Source organism: Halichoerus grypus, chromosome 3 (genome assembly GCF_964656455.1).
Source record: "Halichoerus grypus chromosome 3, mHalGry1.hap1.1, whole genome shotgun sequence".
Classification (NCBI taxonomy): Eukaryota; Metazoa; Chordata; class Mammalia; order Carnivora; family Phocidae; genus Halichoerus; species Halichoerus grypus.
The window spans coordinates 18,017,927-18,044,759 of NC_135714.1; the positions used below are offsets into that span (position 1 = coordinate 18,017,927).

At 39.8% G+C, this 26,833-nt stretch overlaps 1 protein-coding gene across 1 annotated transcript in view; it reads left to right on the forward strand.

Moving 5' to 3' along the window:
- Positions 1 to 22,948, forward strand: part of LOC118546477 (cytosolic beta-glucosidase-like) — a 76,553-nt gene extending 53,605 nt beyond the window's left edge. Inside the window, exon 6 of the mRNA XM_036109215.2 lies at positions 22,754 to 22,948. Within this exon, the coding sequence (XP_035965108.1) occupies positions 22,754 to 22,948 (195 nt within the window). The remainder of the gene's footprint in view (positions 1 to 22,753) is intronic.
- Positions 22,949 to 26,833: the final 3,885 nt, after the last annotated feature.

Here is a 26,833-nt window from a genome sequence, read left to right on the forward strand (position 1 = left end):
GGAGTGTAGCAGACATCACAGATACCCTGAGTAAATACATTACTGAAGCTTGAGTAATCAAACCTGAATAAATTTATACTGCTTCCTCTCACCTTTTTATATTACATTCTTTGGAATAAGGTGGTTTGTTCCACATAAATAGGCAAGGGCAGTAAACAATACCAGGTAACGTTTATTGAATAGCTCCTATGTGCTGGGCATAGGTGTATTACTTCTCTGAGTCCCCAAGTCCCATGAAATAGGCCCTATAATCCTCATTTCACAGGTGAAGAAACTGAGGCCAGATAACATGCTGATGCCCACATAGCTGCTGAGCACCAGCTGTACCACCGAAGTCTATACCCCAGGCCGTCCTGCCTCTCCAGGACCTGGTTCTGAGGCGCACCAGAGAGGGATCTGACCACAGAGAGCTAGCTTCTCACTGCAAATTTACTTTTACAGGGCTCCAATCAGTACACAGGAAGAGCTCATTTACTAAACGGGCTCTGAGTAATTGGCTAATGGGCTTTTGGTGAGTAGTGTCCTCCGGAGGGCTGTTTGCACAGCCTGATGCATTGGGCAGTCAAGCCTGAGGTTGTTTATCCCGCTCCAGGACAGCACAGCCCAGCACACTAATGCTGCTGGAAAATGGTTCCCTGTTGAAAACTCAAACTGGATCAACAGAGCCTGGCTCTGGCTCTCAGAAGGCCCAGCAAAGAGGTCCTGGATATCCTCGCCAACTCAAAGAATTGGGGTTGGGGGGAAAATGGTTCTCATCTTTCATATATGGGTTAAAACGATGAGGACCTGGGTCTGGATTTTTCCTCTAGACCATAGGCTCTGAAAGAAACCTGATGTCTGGTGAGGAATGCAAGGGGTCATGTCATTGACTTATGGCTGTGCGGTTCTGCTTGCCATGGCGCTTGGATCTGCCCCACAGGGGAAATGGTGACAGGTATACCCCAGCTGATACAGTTTACTGCTGGCACCTCTTTGCGCCCCATTTGCTTCAGCTGTAAAATGGAGACAACAATGCCCACTGGATGTGGTTGTGGCGAGAAATCAACTGGGTTGATAAATATAAAGTTCTTGGAAGAGAACCTGGGTTCAACACATATTAGCTATCATCATTACTACCCTGCTACTATTATTATGTGTGTTGGATTATATAGTAGAAAGAAAATGGGATTTAGAAAGGGTTTAAGTTCTAGTTCTTCCCTCTACTACTTGTAGGAGCTTGAACAAGTCACTTGGCCTCTCTGCTCAGGACTCCCTTCTGATATGGGGCTAGCCCTCATATGGTTGTTTAAAGCACTAATAAAATCATATCTGTAAATTTCATTTGTAAACTGTAAAGTCCCTTGTTCATTATTACTATTAATGCCCCAAACATGATCCTTCTGTTGAATTCTCTCTCTTATTAACACAACAGACACAGCTATAAATGTGGGAGTCATATTAAACTCTTCCTCCCAATTAGTTGGCTATAAGATTTGATTCTTAATATCTCTAGTATCTGGTCCCTCCTTATCCCACTGCAATTTCCTTAACTATAAGGCTCCAGCAGCCTCCTAACTGGCCTCCCTGACTCCAGTCTCCAGTCTGCTGGAACATTGTTCTAAAATGCAAACTCAGTCTTCTTATTCCCCTTCTTAAAACTGGTTTCTCATTGCCTTCAGCATCAAATTCCAATTTATTAGCATATGGCAAGGAAGGTCTCCCATGACATGGCTTTTTACACACTTTTTACACACTTTCTCAGGGTTACTCTTGCCCTTTTGCCTTTATCAATGCTTGTGTCATATCAAATTAGATATAGTTCTCAGAACATGTCCTTGTCTTTTTCTTGTGCTTTCTGGCCCTTTCTTCCTCATTATCTTCTATCTGCCCTTTAAGATTATTCTAGCATTATCTACACTAAAGAAGGTCTGATGTCTCCTTTCTTCAATACGCTTGCTGAGTCAGGAGTTTCTCTTCTGTGCCCCATGACATGCAGTATTTGTTCTGATTACATTGTTTCATAACTACTCCCTTATGTATCTTTTTTCTTTATAAGACAGAGGAACCCTTTGGGATTTTGATCTCATCCTACTTGTTTCTGTATTTTTGGTGGCTTGGAAAAAAAAAATTGACTGAATGAAAGAATAAATATTATATTCAATATAATATTATAAAAATATCCAATAAAAATAAGATGATGTAGTTGTCCTTCCAGAATCATTTCCAAGTTGCTAATCCACTCCACTCTACAAGAGGTTTACAAAGGAGACCATATTTGAGATGTATTATCACATACGTGACCTTGGACAAATGACACAGCCTCCCTAAGTCTCATTTTTCTCGCTTTAAGATTAGAATAATAAGAGTATCTATCTTGTTGTTGCAAAGGGCAAATGAAATATGCATATAAAACTCTTAAGTGCTTGGTATCCAGTAAACATGCAGCAAATGTGAATTACTAGTGTCTTATTAGCTTCAAAATAGGAGGAAATTCACCCCATCTTTCATTCAAGAAAGTTGTTCTTCAAGGTGGTCAATGAAAAATTGTGTGGGAGAGGTGGTGTGTAGCTTTTCTGAACCTCAATGAAGTAGCTCATAAAAAAGTGGATTTATTAAAATTCAAACAAAGTCAGTATTTATCAAGAAAAATAATGAAGTTCAAAGAATATAGAGTTCTACCATAAGCCGGAGGAAAAACAAAAATCTGTTGATTCCATTCTCTCTTTGAATGATGGTTTTCTCTGTCTATAGTTCATAGTAAAACAAAAGGTTTCCAATTCCCTACTCTCTCTCCCTTTCTCCTGACACCTCTTAGGAATATTTTTGTCTTTTTAATACTCAAACCAGAAAAGACTAACAGATATATGATAGGCAGTGAGGTCAAATAAAAAGAGACACTGGTTGGACCTGCACCTGTCAGTGTCTCAGTGTCAGGATACCTGTCCAGAATTCCTTTGACACTTCATCTGCTATGGCCACCTACATGGCTGTGATCAACAGTCTTTCAAAGCATAGGTTGGACAGAGACAAAAATGGCTAATCTCTACCTCCTATGCAGGGGTTTCAGGAAGATGACTTAGGAAGAGGGCAAAATAGGGTCTTGGAAAGAGCATGGACTTTGGAGGCAGACTGCTGGGTCTTCATCCTTTTTCTGTCACCTGTTCTCTTGCTCAACTTGAACACACTTAACTTTCTCTGAACTTCGTTTTCTTTATCCATATAATGGACATAACAACATCAGTCTTGAAGGGTTGCTGTGAACAACATGGTGTTTAGCAATATATCATAGCTGTCCCTTTTTCTGTGCGCCTGGGAAGTATCAGGTGCTATCTTTGTAATCCTCTGCTGTTCTCCTTGAATCTAAAAAGCCTTGAAAGATAATGCCCTGGCTTGTACTGTGATTCATTGTTGAGAGCCTGGAGATAAAAACAGTTTAAGGACACTGTTGATTATAGTAAGTAAATGTTCTTCTGCCTTCCTCCCTCTCTTCCCCTCTCCCTCTTTGCCTCCTCTCTCCTTTATTCCTCCCCCTCTCTCCCTCACTCTCTCCCTTCTGTTCCTCTCTTTTATTCCCTCAGTGCACTTGCCAAATAACAACCTGTGGTCAAAAAAAAGCTCATCTTCTTGCATATTACTGATGGCATCATCAGTACCTCTAGGAAGCAGCAATTACTTTTTTCTTATGTCTCTAGGTCTACATGTAATTTCATAGTCAAAGTCTTTATTTCATCTACTATTATTGGTCCTACATTCTTGAAGGCCGAGTCTGATATTATCCTTCTATCATATAATCCAGAGTCTCTTTTGATGCAAGGCCATAGGTTCAAGAGGAGTAAGAGGATCTTAGCAGTAAGACTCAGCCACTCCATCACACTGCATAATGATTAGGCTAAGCTATCTTATGTAAAATCTACTTCTCAATCCCAAGATATACCACTGTGCATTGTTTTGGGGTCGAGAAATAAAAAAGGTCCAAATTTCATGTAGACCCTTAGTTTGGAGAGAACCTTAGAAGGATTTTAGTGCCAATAGACCTATAAAGATCTTCAGTTCTAAACCCATCACTGGATCATATGAGCAATCTCAGAGACACATGTCTTGTTAATGCATAAGCTGGTTAGAGGCAAGGATAGAAACAGAACTCATGGCCCCAAACTGTATCACAATGCTTGTAGTCTTGAGACAGGCCATTAAAATTGACATGCGGGCAGAGTTCCAACACTGATATGGCTCATACCTTCTCTTACTTAACTAGCTAGTGAATTCTTAACCTTTCAAATTTTGATTCAGATGCCTATTTCCCTGGAAAGCTGTACCTGAAGTTCCCAGGAGAGTTAAATGACCCCATTTTTTTTTGTCCCTCTAGTGTCTTTTTGTATTTCCAAATCAGTTCTTTTTGAGTCTGTCTTCCCAATGAGACCATCAACTCCTGAGGGCAGAAGCTATGTGCTGTTTATCGCTGAATCACCGCACCTAGTTTGGAGTCTATACATAGTCTACATAATTGCTGCTCAGCGAATATTTGTTGAGTGAATAATGAACAAACTGTGCTTCTCAAATATTTGGACTGGATGTAGAGTCACAGAGCTCACTTGTGAGGGGAAACTGTTCATGCCCCTTCCACCCCTGCCACTGCTGATGAATGAAGCCCAACCTAAATTCATGTCAGAGGCTCTCTTGTCTTTGCAGGGCTGCATGATTGAGCTGCTGCTATTCCTTTCAGGCATCCTGGAAGGTTCTATATGCAATAATGTTGGAGTCCCTAAAATTTAGGAGGAGAGATATTTCATGGCCCTCATGCTGAGGTCTATAAGGAGTTCTATTTTCTGACTAAGTATTGATCACAGCTTACAAAATACTGCAAACCTATATAATTAAAAAGAATGAGACCAGTCATTGGTGGGCAGTGCATAGCTAAGTGTAAGAGAAGACAAATTCTTCAGGTGCCTGCGATTTTATAATTGTACTTGCTTGGGAAGCTTATTAAAGCTTTGCAGGTGCAATGTTTCATCACAGAGTAGTGAACCTTTGAAAGATATGCATAATAAACAGAGTTTGAAATATGTTTTATTCCAGGCCATATGGTCCTGTCTGGAGCTTTCCTGGATCTTTGGGTCAGTTCATTGTTGAAAGATGGGCTTGCAAGGATCTGCCTCTCAGAGCAGTTGTCAGAACCCTATCACAACGAATCTGCTTTTGCATGATTATTTATTTTATGTGAAACTAGTCCAGCCTTGCTCAGTAGCTGAAATGTGCTGAGCAAAGTCTCTTCCCTGAACAGCTTGTGGCCACATCACCAAGCAGTGTCCTTCCTTGTCCTTAAAAAGCAGACTAGCGAGACTTGTACAATAGGCCAGCACAGGCAGTCTGGGTGAGGTGTACCCACCTGGGCTTGAACTTGGTGCCAGCAATATGAAAACTTACACAGTCGCAGTTTAAAGAGATGCCATTGTTCCTTCTTCTCAACTCTCTGTTACTCACTTTCCTGTATCTCCTGACTCTAGGCCATTATAGTGACCACTGTATGCAAACACTTGAAGTGTTTTTGTGGTGTTATTGTGGTGAGGATAATGCTAATGCTTGCTTACTCTCCTTTTGTCATTAGCAAAAGGTGGCATTGAATCCTCTGACAATGGCTTTTTGAGGGGCATTTAATATAATTTATTCAACATTTATTATATATATATGAATTCCAGTAACTGATGAGAGACATGGTCCTTGTGATCACACAGAAATATTCTAGAGTGCAAAATGAGCAGTGATTTGATCAGGTTGGAAGAAGATATTTCTTTCTCTTTATTTGGACAAGAGGAATTTGGAATTGAATTTTGTTACTGTGGTCAAGAAGATAATCTTGCCTTCTTGAGAACCACCTTTTCTCTGTTCTTCTATTGGTGACATTGTATTCAGTATTCTGTATACATTTGTAACATTCATTCATTTAAGCAATATTCTATTAAACACCCACCCTTCACCAGGATAAGATCCATGTGCTTAATGCCCTCGTGGAGCTTAGAGTCTGGAGTAGAAGACAGAAAATGAACAAATAGTTAGTTCCATGTCTTATTGATGTTACAAAAGGGAAGTTAAGGGTGTTCAGTGAATGTGCAAATCAGAGAAACTATGTGGAGGCTTTTCTCTTCTACTTGACTACTTGACCTTGAGGGTAAGGTCTACATCAGATTTTCCTCTCCTCTATGAGAATCACTCTGCCTAAAACAATAACTTGCGTTTAGTAGATGCTTAGTGAAGTGTTTTGTGGATATAAGGGAGGAATTAAATAAAGAAGCTAAGAAGGAAGTATTAATATTAGTCTATATGTTCAGGATTCGGTTTAACAAATTATAGTTCTAAAGCCCTAAATCAGTTTCAGAGCAAAACTACACATTTTGTTGTTGTTGTTGTTCTCACAGGCAGTTATACTACTTTTATTCAGCCATACCGCTTATTTTTCCACTTCTAGAGCCATAGAACCTAGAACTTAGCCTTTCACCTGTGTATAGAAAAGTGGGACTCTGATATTTCTATCTGGGGCACCAGCAATTTTCTTTGAGGGCTATTCTTAGATGGCTATAGTTATTAGAGATGGACTTTTTCTATATACAGAAGATCAATATTCTTATGAACTAAAAAAATGATAGTTATTCCAAAGTGCGTGCCTCAGGCCTACAGATAAAGTTATAAGTTGGGACATGTTTTCTCCTGGGGCTCTACTCTGGTACCCTGGGGGATTTCTGGCACCAAGAGCCACCATTCAAACTCATACTGTGTCCAGGAGAGTGGAGTGACATTGCTCAAGAGGGTTGAGAGCTCCCAGATTTCTCAAGAAGGGCAAACACTCCAGAGGACTATGCCAGACATGCAACTAAGGTCCAAATAAAGAGTTATTTGAGAAATATTAGGAATCAGAGGTGAAGTGTGGTAGCAGCAGCTGAGATGGTGGAGAAGCTTTTGGGAAATGTCAGAGAGTAAGAGGCTAACGGAAAGTGATGAGGAATCTCAGGTCTGAATGGATGGAGACTTGGAATCACCAGGTTGGGACTGGAAGCAGAGGCTGGATAGGGACAGCCAGCAGCGTAGTAACAGGGATTCAGGTGTTGGGAATGGATTTTGTAATCAATACCCATTGAATCTTGGTTGTTCAGCCTGAAGATGCTATGATTCTAATATCCAGATGGTAATAGTCCAACCAGAGTCTTACTAAGATCATATTAAGAGGACTTCCTTTTTCCCCTCATTTGTTCATTTGTTCCTTCGTTCCTTCCTTCCTTCTTTCCTCTCTTCCTTCCATATATTGTTCCCTCCCTCTCTTCATTCCTTCAACAAGTGTTTATTTAGCATCTACTATGTGCTAAGTACTGTTCTCAGGGTTGGGCATATTGAAGATAATAGACAGATGTCCCTTTTTCTCATGGGATTTTCAGTCTTCTGGGGAAGATAGACAATAAAAAATAAGTAAATACATGAATAAGACATTTTCACGTAATGATAAGGGCCACAGAGAAGATATGTACAGGATAATATGAGAGACAATGGGGTGGTTGGGAATAAAACTTTAAGTTGGGGCATCAGAAAAGATAGCTTACGGAGATGAATTTAAATTAAGACCCATTGGCAATAAAGAGCCATAAAGTGAGGACCTAGAGGAGTGATCCAAGCAGAATGAAAGTCAGGGTAAAGGTCATGAAATGGAAAAGAACTCAGCACATTTCAAGAAGAGAAAGAAGCCCAGTGTGTCTGGACAATGGAGGTAGAAGACAGCAAGGAGAAGGCAGAGGGGAGCCAGGCAGAGGCCAGATCATACAGAGCCTTAAAGGTCATATAAGGATGTCAAATTTTGCACTAAGTAAGATAGGAAACCATTGAGTGGGGAAGTTAAGCAGGGAAGGACATAAGCTAAACTGGTTTTTCAAAAATTTACACTCTCTGGCTATATTGTGTATAGGAGTTGTGGCAGGTGACCAGTAAGGAAGCTACTGTGGTAGTGTAGAGGGATAGAGAGGGGGATGGAGGCAGAACCAGTTACAGACTGGCAGTGGGAGAGAATACAGCAAAAGGAGAATCGAGCATGACCTCTAGGTGCCTGGTGTCAAGAATTAGATAGATGGTGCCATTTGCTAGGATTAGAAAAGCTGGGTGGGGGGCAGTTTTGAGGAATGGGTTAAAAAGCAAGAGTTCTACTTTATACATGTTACATTGTATTTATTTAAATTGATTTAAAATCAGTTTTTAAAATTTTAAAATTAGACCGCACAAAAATAAAATGTACCATTTTACCCATTTTCAGGTGTACAGGTGAGTGGCACTAAGTAAGTACATTCATGTTGTGCAACCATCACCTGCATCCATCTCTAGAACTTTTTCATCTTCCCCAAACTAAAACTGTGCCCATTAAACAATGACCCCCCATTGCCTCCTCCCCTCCATCCCTGGTAACTACTATTCTACTTCGTCTCTGTGAATTTGACATTGTATATACCTCATATAAATGGAATCATACAATACGTGTCTTCCATGCTTAGTTTATTTCACTTAGCATAATGCCTTCAAGGTTCATCCATATTGTAGAATGTATCAGAACTTCATTCTTTTGTTAATACCAAATAATATTCCATTGTAGGAATATAGCACATTTCATTTAACCATTCATCCAGTGATGGACAGTGGGTTATTTCCATCTTTTGGCTATTGTGAATAATGCTGATTTGAACATTAGTGTACAAATATATATGTTAAAGTTTAAATGTCATTTTGACCGAAAGGGGAGAAGTCAATTAGTCAATTATATAGAGATTTTGCAGGTAAGGGAGATGAAGGAGCTGGAGATATAAATTTTGGAGTCACCATATGATATTTGACAAGAGGACTCATGATCTAAATTGGGTCATGGTCCTCCATTCTCTTCAGAAGTTTAGTGAGCTAGGCTGAATCACATGGCATAGTTTTTTTGCCCAGGTAGAGACAGGTTAGAGTTAGTCTAAAGCCCAGAGTTAAAACAAACTAAAAACCCACAATTTTTCCTAAATTCATCTTAGGATCTCTGAACTTATCCTTCTAATAGGATAAAAACCAACAGCACTATTTCATACCCTAGGAAATAGGACCAGAGCAGCAGATAACAGGAGAGGGTGCCTCCCTCCCCCACTCTCCCTACCTGCTTCTGTCCTGGGCCTAAGCAAGTCAAGAAGCTATGGGCCTGTTGTCAAATAGGAAAAAGAGAGACTCTGAACAAAGTATGTGCCTTGGCAAAGTGTGTTCCAAGGGGAAAGAATCCATGCTATCTTAACCACTCTGACTTCAAGAGTGCATGAAAGAGAGACCCCTACCTATGTAGGTCATTGCTTCATAACCTGATCCTCTTTAAAACTATCATCCCAGCAAATCCTGGACCAATTGCTGTCCACTAAATTGAGTGCTACTCTTTCTCAATGGGGGCAAGTTTTTTTGGTTTGGATCCTGAATCTTTCCTGGAGTGATAGAAGGGGATTTTGAAAGGGGTGGAGAAGACTTGAGAATTTTCCTTACACTATAAGCACTAGATTTTTGCTCTTAGGATATTGATGTTACAGGTGCTTATCTACCTCCACCTACTTTATGCTCTCCACATGGTCTGGTTATGTTCCCATAGTGGCTTTGACCCTTGTGTATCACCCACAGTCTTAGATTTACAATCTTTCCATGCTATTCTGATAGAAGCATTGTGGGCTTTGGAGTCAGACAGCCTTAGTGTTCATTTCCAAATTCTCCCTCTTCAGCTGTGTGACTGGTCAAATTATGTCCACAGAAAGTGTCATCTATGGTTATATCAGGTCAAGGATATAGAATATTTCTGGTCCTCCTCCTCAATTTCCTTTTCCAGCTTATTTTTAAATGTTGGAATACCATAAGGCTTGCACCAACAACTTGTTTTCTTATTCTCTAAATTGTGTTTGACAACCATGATTTCAATTACCTCCACTATTTGATGACTCCAAAATTCACATTTCCATCTCAGATTCTACTTTGAGTTTTTTCAACTCTTCATTTGGAGATCAAAAAGAGAAACCTAAAGTCATCATAACCAGAGTTTGGTTCATTACCTTCTCTGCCTTTCCTCCAAAACTTGTCTTTGCCCAGTATTCCCGAACTCAGAGACTGATAATGATATCCATTAAATCGTGTTATCTTTGCTACCTTATCTCCTTCGCCACTGATCTCCAGTGAATTGTTCAGTCCAGTTGATTTTATCTGAATATCTATTTAATCCATCTGATTCTCTCTCGTCTTCCCTGACACCACCCCAGACCAAGCTCCCATCATCTCCCTCATGCTTTACTGCAGTCACTCCTAAATATGCTCTTGGATTCCATTCTTGCTACACTCACATTTATTCTCCATAGAGGTCACAGTAATCTTCTAAAAATGCAAATTAGCTAAAGTCACTCCCTTGCTTAAACTCCTTCAATGACTTTTAATGTGGTTGGGATAAAGATCAAAATCCTTAAAATCTTTATAAGGACCTGCATGTCCCCTGCCTTATGGCTCTCTCTCCACTATTCTTTTTTCTTTTTCCCCCCTCAGGTTTTTTGAGATATAATTAAAATATAACATTGTATAAGTTTAAGGTGTACAGTGTGTTGATTTGATACATTTATATATTGTGAAATGATTTCCCCCTGTAGCATTAGCTAACACCCTCCATCACCTCACATAGTCATTTATTTTTTTGTGGTGAGACAATTTAAAATATACTCTCTTAGCAACTTTCAAGTCCATAATACAGTATAATTATCAAACTAATAACTATAAATACCATATAGTATATTAGATCCCCCCAAATTATTCATCTTACAACTGAAAATTTGTACCCTTTGAATAACCTCTCCCCATTTCCCCCAGCCCCAGCCCTTGGTAACCACCATTCTACTCTCTATTTCTATGAATTCTTGATAAGTCTTTATGATCCATTGAACCACCACCTTCTTGGAGTTCCTTAAATACGCTGTGAACTTTCCCACGCCTGATCTTTCACATAGTGGTTCATTTTTCTCGGGTTGCTCTTGTCCTTGTTCATCTAGTGAAGTGGACACCTGTCATGTTTTCTGGCTGCCTAGCCCTTGTTGAACACCCCAGCTACACTTGAGGAATGTCCAGATATAAGAGTTTTGTCTAGCCCAGGTAGAGAAGGACATTCCTCAGGTTTTGTCAGAGCAAGGGCACACACCTGTGATTTAGTCTCTGCCCATCAGACTTGTCCATGTGAGAAGATAATCTGAAAGTGAACAGCTTGGGGAAGGCAGAACCTAGTGTGCTGGTGAGGATAGCAGCACGTGCATCCAGCTTTTGAGAATGGTCGTCAGGTCCAGCTTCTGGTGCAGAAGTAGTGGCTTCTCTGCTTGCAGGAAGGTCGGGTCTCGGCAGCAATGCGCTGCAGGACTTAGTGCCCGTTGGGTCAGTGGCAGTTCAGGAAGCTTCCTCCATCCACCAGTTCTGAGTTGTGTTTTTGGGCACCTGTCCTGAGATCTTTGTTTGAGCCTACTTCTCCAACTTGACCCTTTTAAGCTTCATCAATCAAGGTCAGTTTCTGTTACTTAAATTACGAGAGAACCCTGGCTGATGGCAGTAGATAACCCCAATGAATGCTGAGCTCTCAGCTCGTTTGCTCCAGGAAACTGCTCCATTCCCCCTGTTCTCCCGCCCTTGCTAACCGAGCTGGATCTTCCCACCACAGCACAAGTCAGGCAGGACTCAGTAGAGTGTTGTGGCTCGGCATGCAGCCTCTGTGGTTATCTTGCTTGGGTTCCAACCCCAACTCTCTCATACTTGCTGTATGAATTTTGTAAATCTTACCTCACCTCTCCGTGCATCAGTTCCCTTATCTGTAAAATGGGGACAATGATAATGTCTATCTCATAGGTCTCCGGTAAAGAGGAAATGAGTTAATGTGTACACAAAATGCTTGAATCAGTACCTAAATGCTCAATATATGTGAGCTGATATGTTGTTCTCGCTCACAGTTCCCATGTCTTTCCTTCCATAATACTCTTCACGGATTGCAATTAAAGGATCACAGGGTGGTAATTGGATTAAGATATGTCTTCCGCATGCGCTGTTAAGCTCTACAAAAAGAGGGGTTGTTTATTTTGCTCTCCATTATATTCCCAGTGCTAGCACAATATATATTTATTTAATAAGTGTAGGGTGGCTGTTGTCGTAGGATCCCAGAAACCCTGAGTGATGCGGTCCCCACCTCCCAGCACACCGAGGCCGGGAGGCTTCAGCAGCACCCGGTGTTCCCGGCAGCTTCCCCCTAAGGTCCTTGTCTTCAGTGATTTATTTTTCATGACCCACAACTGACCCTTTCCCACAGAGCACAAACCCTGGCCCAGATGCTGCTCTTTCCCTTGATGCCCTGATTTCTCTGGTTCTCAGCACTGAGCATTTTTTGCTGACTCTACATCCTCTGAAAGCTGTTTGAAGCCAGATGGGAGGTAGAGATAAAACAGGTTTCATTCATCGCCCTTCCAGACTCGGAGAGAAGTAACAACAACAACAACTGTACCAACAAGTAGAATATGTTGTGTTTACTATAAACTTGGCATTATTCATAGAGCTTTATATGTATTAATTTATTTAATACCGCAATCCTAGCAAAAAGATACTGTTGCCTCCATTTTACAGAAGGGGAAAGTAAGTCCCAGAAGGAAAGTAAGGGGAGAAAGGAAGAGGGAAAGGGGGAAGGAAGGATTTCTGGTAGAAGAGAGTTGTTTTTTTTTTTTTAAGATTTTATTTATTTATTTGAGAGAGAATGAGTGGGGGGGAGGGGCAGAGGGAGAAGCAGGGAGCCAGACCCGGGGCTCGGTCCCAGGACCCTGGGATCATGACCTGAGCCAAAGGCAGACACCTAACTGACTGAGCCACCTGGGCGCCCCTAGAAGAGAGTTTCACTTGCTTAGAACTTTGGTTTTGATAAGAACTTCTCTATTTCACAGGGGTAACTGTAAAAGTAATATTGATGGAGACATTATAGAAGGTGACATGAATGTGTACCTATCCTTAGATCAGCTCTATAACTAAATAAAAATATATTTTTTATACCTTTCAACTGCTTGCTATTTGCAGTTTTTTTCCTCCCAAGTCTAACGTAAGTAATAGGAACAATACAGATAATTAAGAAATCTTTACAGCTTATTTCTGGCTAATTGGCATTTTCCTATAAAATATTTAAAACTTAGCCTTTGGTTTTCAGGTTCTCTTTTCAGAGAGTCATAGGTTTTGCTACTAGGAGTTCCCATGTGCAGGTGGGGCCTCCTGTGTTGGGATTATTTGGACATTTTCACAGATGCTGTCCAGCCACTGATATTCACCTGGAGTTGGGGTGGGGGGCTTGGTGTGCATTTTCTATGTTTAGATCTTCCTGATGTTGTTCTATTTTATTTAATTTATTTTTTCCAAAGAAAGGGAAAGACAGTGTGCCAGTTCCCTTGCAGGCACTCTTACCCAGCTAAAGCTGTCCTCCAGCTGTAGTGCTCTATGCAATTCAACTAAGCTCAGAGAAACGTATTTGCAAGGTTGGTGGGGGCAATTACCAGAAAATCTGCTTCAAACTGTGTCCTGGGAAGGATTTCTCTCTCTTTGGCCTTGAGAAAAGATTCTCACAAGCCTTCAGCAAAATCAGGTGGGTGGTTTGGGACTTGGAGCCCAGTTGACAACTACTCTACAAAAGCATGTATGGTGCATGATCTGTGGCTGCTGTAACAAATGACTACAAACTTGGTGGCTTAAAACAACAGACATTTATTCTCTCACAGTCCTGGGGGCCAGAAATCCAAAATTAAGGTGCCAGTAGGATTGGTTCCTTCTGGAGGCTCTGAGAGAGAATCTGTGCCATGTTTGTCCACCAACTTCTGGTGGCTGTCTTGGCATTCCTTGGCTTCCAGACATAGCACTCCAATCTCTGCCTGTGTCTTCACATTGCCTTCTTCCCTGTGTGTCTTCTCCCCTTCTCTTCTCTTCTGAGGACATTGGTCATTGTGTTTTGGACTCACCATCATCCAGGACGATCTCATCTTGAGATTTTTTTTTTTTTTAAGTTTTATTTATTTAACTAATCTCCACACTCAATGTGGGGCTTCAACTCATGACCTGGAGATCAAGAGTCGCATGCTTTTCTGACCAAGGCAGCCAGGCATCCCTCTCATCTCAAGATCATTAACTGCGTTTGCATAGTCCCTTTTTCCAAATAAGGTCACATTCACAGGTTTTGGATGGATAGATCTTTACAGGGAGCCACCAATCATCCAGTTACAGATGGTGAATTGGAAAGATGTCTCATGAAGGTGAGGCTTTGATTAAATGGCAGATGACAGGCATTTGGCACTCCTGAGTTTGCAGGATTCCTACCTTGGTCTCTTTATGGTCCCCTATTTCTGAAAGGTGGTGTGACCTGGCCTGCACATTGCTGTGTCTCTTGGCATAGGGCTTCTCTGGCTATGAGTGTTGAGGGGCTGAGGGATTCATCTACATTTATAACCTCAAGAGGGATGCCTCTGTTCAAAAAATTGTAGTGGACTGTTAGAGCTTATCCTAGGCTTAGTAGTCTCAAACTTGACTAAGTGTAACAATCACTCAGGTTGTTTATTAAAAACAGAAATTCTCAGATCTCAACCTAGTTTCTAAGAGCTGCCATAACAAAATGCCACAGACAGGGTGGCTTAAACAACAGTAATTTATTTTCTCATAGTTCTGGAAGCTGGAAGTGTAAGATTGAGGTGTCAGCAACTTTGATTTCTCCTGAGGTTTCTCTTTTTGGCTTTCAGATAACCAGTTTCTCAGTCTGTCCTCATTGGTCTTTCTTCTGTGCATACACACCTCTGGTGACTTCTCTCTTCTTAGAAGGACACCAGTCCCATTGGATTAGGGGACTTCATTTTAACTTAATCACCTCTTTAAAGACTTTATGTCCACATAAGGTCATATGCTGAGGTACTAGGGGCTGGGGCTTCCACATCTGGATTTTGAGGGGACATAATTTAGCTTATAACACAACCCAAAAGATTCTGATTTTAGTAGATCTGGGGTGGGGTTAACAAACTTTTTTTTAGCTATGCCCTAGGTAATTCCAAGTGGTTCAGATGGTCAGAGCCAACACTTTGAGAAACAGTGCCCTGCTGGATTAGTAATCATACTGATGTTTGCTTTGGCTCTATGTTTTTTCATCAGCCGGGTTCTTCTATACACCACATATTCAGCAATAAGTTAATGCAAATAGAAAATACTCCATGACCCTTTGCAGACACTCCCCAAGACTGCTCTGCAACTTCTGTCTTTGTCTTTGATCTGTTCCCATTTTATTTCAATGACTTTGAATCTGAGCTTGTTTTGCATCCTGCCTTTTGGACTTGTTATGACATTGACTTAGCCACGTACCACTTAAGGATTTTGACTCAGACCCATTCTATTAGTGTTTTCCATACCTGGGATCAGATTTGCTGCTCACAAAGTAAAGCCCAGGATGCACCCACTCAACTAACATCTCAGAAGTTTGAGAGCTTGGACATCTGAAACTCAGTGTCGTAGAGGTCTCTGAACTGCTTCCGGGGACTCAGGGAGGCAGGAAGCCAGGCAGTGACTTTGAGATGTCACCCTGGAGAAAAGAAAGGAGTTTGTTAACTGATGTAAAGAGCCCTGTCCTCAGATTTATGCAGTTTGTGCCTCTCCCTTTGTCCTTACACTTTCTTAGACTTAAGTTTGTCCTTCTGACTCCTCTTCCCCTTTTACATTGTCCCAGATGCTCATTGAAACCCCGTTTCGACTTCATCAAAATATCTGGGTTGATGGGGAGAGGGCGCATCAAACTATATTTTTACGTTGGATTCTGTATTCTCCCAAGGGGTGGCCAGAGAGGAAAATGACATGGGCGAGGTATTGTGCTGGAGTCCATGCTATCCCATTTAATCTTTACAGCAGCTCTAGAAGCAGATAATAGTGTCTACATCGCACTCATAAGAAACCAGAGGCCCCTTCAGCTAGTAAGTGCTGCATCGCAGATTCAAACCCAAGTGTTAGTTTCCTTTCCCAAATCTGCCACATCATTTTTTATGGGTTCCTGAACCTTGGAGATATTTCAAGTTTATCTCTATGATATAAACATAGTGACATGGATATTTTATAGTCTTTCTGATAGTTCTAAAAACAGCTCTTTGTGGGTTTGTTTCTGTTGTCTGTTGATTTTGCTGATTTTCTGTCATTGTTTTCCCGTGTCTTTCTGGTTATTTTTGTTTTGTTTCCCTTTTTAAAGATTTTATTTATTTATTTATTTGAGAGAGAGACAGTATGCATGAGCAGGGTGTGGGGGGAGGCAGAGGGAGAGGAAGAAGGAGAAGCAGACTCCTCACTGAGTGTGGAGCCTGATGAGACTCAATCCCAGGATGGTGAGATCATGACCTGAGCCAAAGTCAGACTCTTAACTGACTGAGCAACGCAGGTGCCCCTGTTTCTGTTGTCTGTTGATTTTGCTGATTTTCTAATTGTCATTGCTTTCCCATGTCTTTCTGGTTATATTTGATTATGTGCTGATGATTATACTTAAAAATGTTTGTGATAATAGTCGAAGGTTTAGAATATAGGTATCTCCTTTCAGAAAGTATGTGAATGTGCATCTTCTAGGCACTTGGGTAATCCCAGTATGGGATCACCTCTATTCAAGATCCAGACTTGATGTTTTCTGAACCACCAGATGACTTGAGACTTTTCATTGACTGCTTTGTTTCTGGCCCACCCTTCCCTTGAGGGATTAGTCTTTGGGGATCTTAGTTTTGTCTGTGTGCGGTCTCGGATTTCCTGCCATGTATCTCTGGGCTTTGACGCTTAACCTCACCCCAGGAAATAGGAAAAGATTCTGATTTCCTAAGATTGGAGAACTCCATGAGGTGAAAGTAGCTGCCATGCCTATCAATCTTCATTTCTTCGTTCTGCTTTGGCCTGATAATTCCCTATGAAATTGTCAGCATTTCATTGTTTTGAAGATTTGCTTTTAAAATTCTATGCAGCATGCTTACTTGTTTTCATTAGGAGGGCTTGCTCAAATAATGTCGTCTGCCATTACCAGAACACAGAAATCTAGATGCTTCTATTTTTCCTTCTCACTCCTTGCTGGAGCTTTCTCTCTGTCATTTTTCTTCTGTGGAGCTGCTGCCTTTATCACTGTCTGGAACCTTTCCACTGGTTCTCACCACGGCAGCTTGGGTCTGTGGATGAGTTGTTTGTTTGATAGCTGAACTGTTATGCCACAGTCATGGATGTCTTATATAGTCCTAGTTAATCTTGAAAACAAAGGCTATCTCTGTTTATAAACTGTTGGGAAATAAATCCTACTGAAGCCGAGTGCCCAATTTTTAGCCTTTTGTAATGTGACAAGCATGGGCATAATCACGGCACTTCATAAACCAGTAATTTGAGAAGATTGTGCACAGTATCATGAAATAATGAACTTCTAAAAGGTGTGTGTGTGCATGTGTGTGTGTAGTAAAGAATTGGGTTTTGCCCAGATAATGGCTTGGCCTTTGCCCTCAGCTTTTGGGGAGGAAATCTGTGTCATACCTGACAGAATGTCCTTGTTGAGGGTGGGGCTAGTAACATCAGAAAGACCAGCAATGTGACTGAAGGTGGGGGTTTTGGGTGATACAGTATCACTTGACCTGGAGTCTTAGTTCATCCACATGGACAACCAATTAATTAATCATGCCAGTGTAATGAAGTTACAATAAAAATTCTGGACACTGAAGCTCAGGTGAGCTTCTCTGCTTGGCAGTGCTCTGTGCATTGTCACATGTCCACCCCAGGACTCCTGGGGAGGGGATGATTGAAGCTTCATGTTTGGAGCCCCTCTGTCGCTGACCTATTCATCTCTTCCTTTGGCTGATGTTAACTTGTATCCCTTGCCATAATAAGCCACAACTATGAGTATAACGGGTTTCAGAGAGTTCTGTGAGTTCTTCTAGCAAATTATTGAAACTGAGGGTGGTTTGGGGAACCCCTTGAACTTGTAGTTTTGTCAGAAATGAGGGCGGTCTGATGAAAGACTATTCCCTCAGCCTTCTCAGTTCGGCTAAACCTGGGCACTGTGTGTGTGTGTGTGTGTGTGTGTCCATTTAGTTTGGACTAAATGGACACTGGCACAGGGTTCTTCTAATTAGAACAGCCTAAGACTTTGATATATTAGCAAATCTTAGACATTTTTCTCCTTGCATCTTTATATGCAAACTGCTGACTGTGAGGCCTTTTCCACTGGCCTTTGAGTCCAAAACCAAACTCTGGCTCTGTATGTTTGTCATTTTTATCCCAGTGTGTTTTGTACCCATCCATAGTCCCTGCCAGTCTGTGTTTACTTTGCCTGCAAACTCTGGTTCAAGAAAGAAAGAGAACTCACAGAAGTGATCTTTTCCCTTCTCATATTTGGGACCTCATAAATCACACTGACAAGAAATGTGATGATGGTCTCTTTCTGTTCTTGAGATTGGAAGAGGAGAGGCATGCAGGCTCTAGCACGGTTTTGTCATTTTTCCCGGTGGTAGCACAACGAGAAGGATTCCAGCAGGCCAGCTCCTCAGCCCTAACCACGTAACTCTCTATCTGAATGTTCCTGCAATGAAAACGCAGAGACACCCACCAGGATCCTGGGGCACTTTAGTACCTGCCGCTGAACTCCTGGCAGTTATCAATGAACTTGTCAGCATTTCCCTTTTGTTCCCTTGCAAGCAGGCAAGGCATCGTTTTTATCCCCTGGTTGAGCATGTGAATCAATCCTTTGTGCATGTTCCGTGGGGCTGTGCATGTTTGCAGAAGCTGTCTAGCTTTCTACCCGGCAGGCTTTCATGTTGGGCAGTAGTTCTGCAAATGAGAAAAAAACTATGCAGATTCTCCCATGTCCCCAGACTGAATTCTAAGGCAGTCAAAGGAGATGGCTATTTTCTGACCTGGTACTTGGTTTTGGTTATTTTAATTCTTAGATATATGCCATGCAGAACTTAAGTTAGTTATAAAATTATTTTTAAAAATTGGTATTTTGCAGTTGTGGTTGACAGAGAGGGGAGGAGACACAAATGGCAATGTGGACAAGTAGAAGGAGTATCTACACATGTTTTAATTCCTGCAAAACTTGATGTGCTTGAATGTTATATATTTCATTTTCCAACCATACTTTATTTAAAAAGAGCCAATCTAGCTTGGCTTAATTCCTGCCTCGAGGCCATTCATAAGGCACTCTCTAAGTACAGTACTTTGCATGCCTCCATGCACAAAGGCAGAGGGATTAGGTATCAATTAACTGCTCAGGAACCTTTTGTCTACGGAGTATCCATAGTCAAAAAAAAAAAAAAAAAAAAAAGAAATTCCAAGATGATTCAGAATGTACACATGTGTCGTAGTTTATTGTTATAGTTCCTCTAAAAGACCCCCAAAATACAGATTTACAATGAAAAAGGTAGAGTAGATCTTGCTTTGCTAATGCTAGAAGAGTCATTGTGGTTGAGAATGATCCCTAATATTGTTAAAATTTAGTATATCATATGAATGTTCATTTTCACCCAGCTTATTTAGGAATATGTCTATCTTGTAAAGGAAACATGTCTTTTTATTTAATTTCTGCATTGGGAAATAGATATTAGTGCATCCCATATATAGAATTTACTTATTCTGGTTTTAAAAGAAATGCTCAATGCAACAATTCATGCAACCCCAGAGTTTTGTTTTGTTTTGTTTTTGCCATACTTGAAATATTAAATTAAAATACTAATTACTAAATATTAATGCTAAAATAATATTTATTAAAATGTTTAAAATACTAAAAAATGAGTTAAATTCCCTAACATGATGGAAATCAGTGTAAAACTACTTAGAAAATTCTCCACATTTTGACATCTTACTATAACAGTCCATGGATAGGCTTTGGGGTATCCACAAATGAAATCATATAGAATATTGTGTATGTGCATATGTGTATTTGGGGGAGAGATGGCCCATTGCTTTGGCTCTTCGAGGGTTTAAACACCACTCTGAGTTTAGATGTTGGGCAGAGGGGATGCCATAACATTTTGTGCCTACTCAGTCTAAGATATATGTACAACCAGAGCTGTATGTTGATCCTTTTCACTTTAGGGTCCTATTTCCAGAATTATAATACGTGGCTCAGTTTGGTCATAGGGACACAAGGTAATAGCTGGGGCTGCCTCAGCCTTAGTATTATCACCTCTTCCAATTTACTTAGTGATGGACTTTCTGGATTATCTGGAGGTTGCATTTAGAAGCTGAGCAGTGTCTTTTCTTTCTTTTTTTTTTTAAAGAATATTTTATTATTTATTTATTTTTTAATTTTATTTTATTTAAATTCAGTTACTTAACATACAGTGTAATATAAATTTCAGAGGTATAGTTCAGTGATTCATCAGTTGCATATAGCACCCAGTGCTCATTACATCACGTGTCTTCCTTAATGCTTAATACCCAGTTACCCCAACCCCCACCCATTTCCCCTCCAGCAACCCTCAGTTTGTTCCCTATAGTTAAGAGTCTCATGGTTTGTCTCCCTCTCTGCTTTTGTCTTATTTTTCCCTCCCTTCTCTTATGATCCTCTGTTTTGTTTTTTAAATCCCACATATGAGTGAAATCATATAATTGTCTTTCTCTGATTGATTTATTTCTCTTAGCATAATACCCTCTAGTTCCATCCATGTCATTGCAAATGGTGAGATTTCATTTTTTTGATGGCTGAGTAATATTCCATTGTGTGTGTGTGTGTGTGTGTGTGTGTGTGTGTATGTATATACCACATCTTCTTTATCCATTCATCTGTTGATGTACATCTGGGCTCTTTCTATAGTTTGGCTATTGTGGACGTTGCTGCTATGAATATTGGGGTGCATGTGCCCCTTCTTTTCACTACATCTGTATCTTTGGGGTAAATACCTAGTAGTGTAATTGCTGGGTCATAGGGTAGCTCTATTTTTCACTTTTCGAGGAAACTCCACACTGTTTTCCAGAGTGGCTGCACCAGCTTGCATTCCCACCAGCAGTGTAAGAGGGTTCCCCTTTCTCCACATCCTGGTCAACATTTGTTGTTTCCTGACTTGTTAATTTTAGCCATTCTGACTGGTGTGAGGTGGTACCCTTTGTGGTTTTGATTTGTACTTCCCTGATGCTGAGTGATGTTGAGCATTTTTCTATGTCTGTTCGCCATTTGTATGTCTTCTTTGGAGAAATGTCTGTTCATGTTTTCTGCCCATTTCTTGACTGGATTATTTGTTTTTTGGGTATGGAGTTTGATAAGTTCTTTGTAGATCTTGGATACTGCCCTTTATCTGATAAGACATTTACAAATATCTTCTCCATTTCTGTAGGTTGTCTTTTGGTTTTGTAGACTGTTTCCTTTGCTGCACAAAAGCTTATTATCTTGATGAAGTTGCAAAAGTTCATTTTTGCTTTTGTCTCCCTTGCCTTTGGAGACGTGTCTAGCAAGAAGTTGCTGCAGCCGAGGTCACAGAGGTTGCTGCCTGTGTTCTCCTCTAGGATTTTGATGGCTTCCTGTCTCACATTTAGGTCTTTCATCTATATTGAGTTTCTTTTTTTGTATGGTGCAAAAAAATGGTCCAGTTTCATTCTTCTGCATGTGGCTGTCCAATTTTCCCAACACCATTTGTTAAAGAGACTACCTTTTTTTCCATTGGATATTCTTTCCTGTGTTGTCAAAGAGTAGTTGACCGTAGAGTTGAGGGTCCATTTCTGGGGTCTCTATTGTGTTCCTTTGATCTATGTGTCTGTTTTTGTGCCAGTACCATACTGTCTTGATGATTACAGCTTTATAATGTAGCTTGAAATCCGAATTGTGATGCCACCAGCTTTGGTTTTCTTTTTCAACATTCCTCTGGCTATTTGGGGTCTTTTCATACAAATTTTAGGATTATTTGTTCCAGCTCTGTAAAAAAAGTTGATGGTATTTTGATAGGGATTGCATTGAATGTATAGATTGCTCTAGGTAACATAGACAGTTTAACAATATTTGTTCTCTCAATCCATGAGCATGGAATGTTTTTCCATCTTTTTGTGTCTTCCTCAATTTCTTTCATAAGTGTTCTATAGTTTTCAGAGTACAGATTCTTTTCCTTTTTGATGAGGTTTATTCCTAGGTATCTTACGATTTTTGCTGCAATTGTAAATGGAATAGATACCTTAATTTTTCTTTCTTCTGTCTCATTGTTAATGTATATAATATAACTGATTTCTGTGCATTGATTTTATATCCTGCCATGTTGCTGAATTCCTATTTGAGTTCTAGCAATTTTTGGGTGGAGTCTTTTGGGTTTTCCACATAGAGTATCATGTCATCTATGGAGAGTGAGAGCTGAGCAGGGTCTTTAATGAATATAATTCTAGGTACTAGGGAGAAACTGTGTGTGTATGTGTGTTTCTTTGTGTCTGAAAAGTAGTAGATATTAAAAAAAGGTATTTATTGAGTAAATGAATGGAGGAATAAAACATATATCAAATTGAATGAATAATCAAATAATTAGAATGATATGTAATTTAACTTCTTGAATGGAACCCCTGCTTGACTAAAAGAGAAAATTGGAAAAGAGCATTGAGAGGTTTTTTTCTGTGATCCTCTGTAAAAGAAAGATACCCAACTAGTTGTCAGCGATTTTTGTATGTTCACAAAAAAAATTCCCAGAGATGATAATTTTCCTCCTTTTTTTTCTTTTCTTTTCTCTCATTTTTTTTTTTTTTTAAATTAACTATCCAGACTGATAAAGTAAATTGCAAAATATATTGTGCATGGTCTCTTCTGGATAACTTTGAGTGGATCCAAGGGTATAGTAGCTGGTTTGGTCTCTTCCATGTTGATTTTGAGGATCTTGCTAGACCTCGAGTGCCTTACACATCAGCCAAGGTGTATGCCAAGATCATCCAAAACAATGGCCTAGAAGAACATCCATAAAAAATGGCTGGCCCACGTCTCTTGGAGAAGAGGCCTCTGGTTTTGGAAAAGATATCTGCTTTGGTGATCCTTTAGACAATCTCAAATTGCCTTTGTAATCATCTCCTACCAGCTGATCCGTGATTATGAAGTCTGAATATGGAATGCCTGGGGATATATTTAATGATGGCCTTTACTCTATTTGCATTTGGATCAATGAGGCTTTAAAAAAAAAAAAACAGAATAGAAAACCACTGAAATTGATTTTTATATTAAGAAATCAGATAAACTTGAAAACTTCAATTTAAATCCTTAGAATTTTTCTAGAAAAAAATAATGCAAAATTTACAAAGATAGTATGCTCATGGTTTGTAGCCCTAACAGCAGGACCATGTATTATAAGAATACTTGTTTATGAGCCTAGTTTTTCTGGTTATGTCAGCTATTGTTTGCTTTGTAGATCCATTTTCATGTGGTCCAAAGTTCTTCTACTGTTTAATCTAGTATAAAAAATCAGAATTAAAAGTTAGTCACATATAGTTATGCATTCTATTCAACAAAGGGATTAATTGATGACACATTTAATAAAATGGATTTGTTGATGAATTTGGCACATTTTCTTTATGCACGAACAAGTATGTCTTTCTCTTGCCTGATGAATTATTTTTGAAAAATAATAAATTAATAAAACAAATTAAACTGTGAATAGAAGAAAAAGTGTTTAAGTGGTTGTTTAGCAGAAACAGAATTCCTACTCCAGAGTGACACCAATGAAAGCAAAATAATAAGCAGGACATAGTCTCTACTTTGGGGTATTTTTTTAAAGTTTAAGATCTATAAGAACATTGATGACACCTAGGAAATACATAAAATATATGGATTGAATGACCTATGTGAGTGTAAGATGTCTACACATGTCTGAGATATATATGGGGTTGGATTGGAGTTGAACATTTTACTGAGCTTCCTCAGTTGGGGTCAGTAGTAATGTGTAAGTTGTAATGTGTCCACATTAGCAAACCTTTCACATATATCTAATTTGGACCCTCACCTCCATATTTGAGTAGTATTTACTCAACATTCATTTGTGTATCATGCTTGAAGCTAAGAGGTAAATATTATCACCCCCATTTTGCAGACTGAGAAACTGAGGATGCACTGATGTGTATTTTCCTCAAGTCATATCATCTTGTCTGCCAAATCCAGAACTTCTTTGGCATCAGCTCTCTGGTCTGTCCAGCACACTGTAGGCCCAGGTGCCATAGAAGTATTTTCCCCTTCTTTTGAATAAAGGAAAAAAAAACAAGAACAACAAAGGTGTGGGGTTGCCTTATGGAGGAGGAAGTGGGGAAGTGTTTTTCTGTGTTCTCATTCTGTTTCTCTGAGGAAACTACCCATACTTTGTCATTCCCATAAGGCCTTTGGCCCTGAGCAGACACTATGTCATTTTTAAAAAACACTGTGGTCAATTTCTAGATCGTTTTCATGTTCATAATCAGGGAATTATTTACAGCAAAGCACACTGTCTTGGTAACTTTGGACAGAGTGAGAAAGAAATGGTCATAGTAGTTCAATAAACGTGGGTGCACTGGGGAAAATTATATTAAGATTAAAATGGTGTACATAGGAAATTCTATTACATCTTTGCCACTGTTTTGTTATTTTTATTGTTCAATGAGACATTATCTCACAGTTTGTGTTCATTTAAAAAGCACATTGCCAAATCTTATTTCATTCCTCTCCTATCCAGCCCGTCTTTTTCATTTTTACCATGTATCTTATTTACAATTTATGTGCCCTCCTTATATTATCTTGCAAGACAACTGAGTTTTCCTTTTAATTAGGATGTTGTTTTGAATGTTATTTATCCTACAGGGCATATTTACAAGTTTTACAACAATACAAATGAGGACTGTATTTTCGTTACCCAAACCAGAAAATTAATATTCGCGCTGTAAATAAAATGATCTGTCACATTTGGTCTACCAGTGAAATAAGCATTGTTGCTGCAGCGTGCCCGGGGTTCCTCACAGAGCAGGGGCTTTCTGCAGCTCTCGGCTGGGTTTCAAGGGCCAGCTCTTTGTCCCAGAAACGAATCAAACCAAGGGTGCGTCCTCAATTCGTCCTGCAAATTAGAATCGTCATGAGTTTAGGTGAAGAAAAAAATCTCCACCACCCAAAATCTAACAGCTTCTGTAGTAGTTTAATTAATGTTATTTGTAATTGCTTGTATTAGCATTTGAAAACAAGATGGATTGGCTTTTGCCTGTCAAGGAAGCAGAACTCCGATTCTTTAAATGGAAAAACAGGAGTTGTTAATTATACTTAAAAATCCATAGATACTGTACTCAGATGTCTTGAAGGTCATCTGAAGCATGTAAAGTACATGTTTTATGTCTGTTTTATCTAAGGAGGGACTTGGATATCACAATGATGGATTGGATCTACTCGTATTTCTTTCTCTCTACCTTCCTTCCTTGTTTTATTATTTATTTATTTATTTATTTATTTATTTATTTATTTATTTATTTATATTTTAAGAGAATGTGAACACATGTTATTAATATCCCGGGCATCACTTCTAAAGAATTGTGGGGTTTTTTGGGGGGGCTAGTTTTCATTTTAGGGTAAGTTAATTCTGAATTGCTAAGAACATATAGAAAATAACAGAAGCCCATTTTCATTTTGATGTGTAGGACTTTAGTTTTATAACTCCTGTGAACACCAGCAGGAAATGTCCACCTAAGCCCTTTATTGAATGAGAAGGTACGAGTTCTCATTAAGAAACCCGTAAACTAAGAAGCTAGCAACCTTGGAATTTGGCAGTGGCCTGCCAGTCAGGCTTTTGTGCTCTGGGAATTTGTGTTCGGCCATAGCTTTTAATTATTTTTATGAACGAGGGAATAATGAATACATTTGTAATATATTGAAAAAATTCCCCAACACCGACTGACCAAAAAGTAGATTTATATGATAATCCTTAAACACCAATTCTATTGCTCAGTGCTAGGCAGAGAGAAAATAGAATACTGAGCTTCATTACTGAGAGAGCAGAATAAATCAAAGCTGATAGAATTAATACTGTTTAATTACTAGCAATACACCTTACCTGGAGAACACATATTCATCACTGATGACAATATTTTAGGCTCTAGTTGTCCTGGGAGGGATATCGTACTTAGCACAAAGCATGATAAGCCTTAAAGAATGAAATTAGAAGAAAATTTGACATAGAGACACTTTATGGTGGCCTTCGTGAGGTGAGAATACACCTTATTAATTGTGGCAGCGGTGAGATGGGGAGATGTAGAAGCACTGGGTTAGGGTCACGGGGAAGAGTGGTGCCTAATGGTGAGAGTTAATGAGTAATGAGTGCTTCTTGTAGAGAGTAAATGTCCAGTTGTCCTCAGTTTTCCCAGAGTCTATGTCACGTGACACATGACTGGCTTATGTGACCTTGCCCGAGAGGCTATTGGTAACTGGTATGAGGCAAATGTAGTGTACTTATCAAGAATGCAGTCTCTAGAGACAGTTTACCTGGATTTAAATCCTGGCTCTGACATTTACTAACCAAGCCACTTACTGAACTTCCCTGTACCTCAGTTTTTCTCTCTGTAACATGGGCTCCTCGTAAGGCTGTTGGGAGACATAAGTAACCTGATAGATGTAACGTGTTTAGACAGTTCCCAGGACACGGTAAGGGCACAGTTAGTGTGGGCCATTGTTTTTCACTCTCCAACTTGTTCACATGGATCCTCCAGCAATTTGTCAATTACAGTTTAGGTTTTTCTTCCTCTGGTTCTACCTCCATGTCTTGCAGACGTTTCTGCTCTGGTCAGTTGGGATTCACTGTCACTCCGATTTTCCCTCTCTCCAATTGTTGTGGCAGTGGTTTTCCTTGTGACC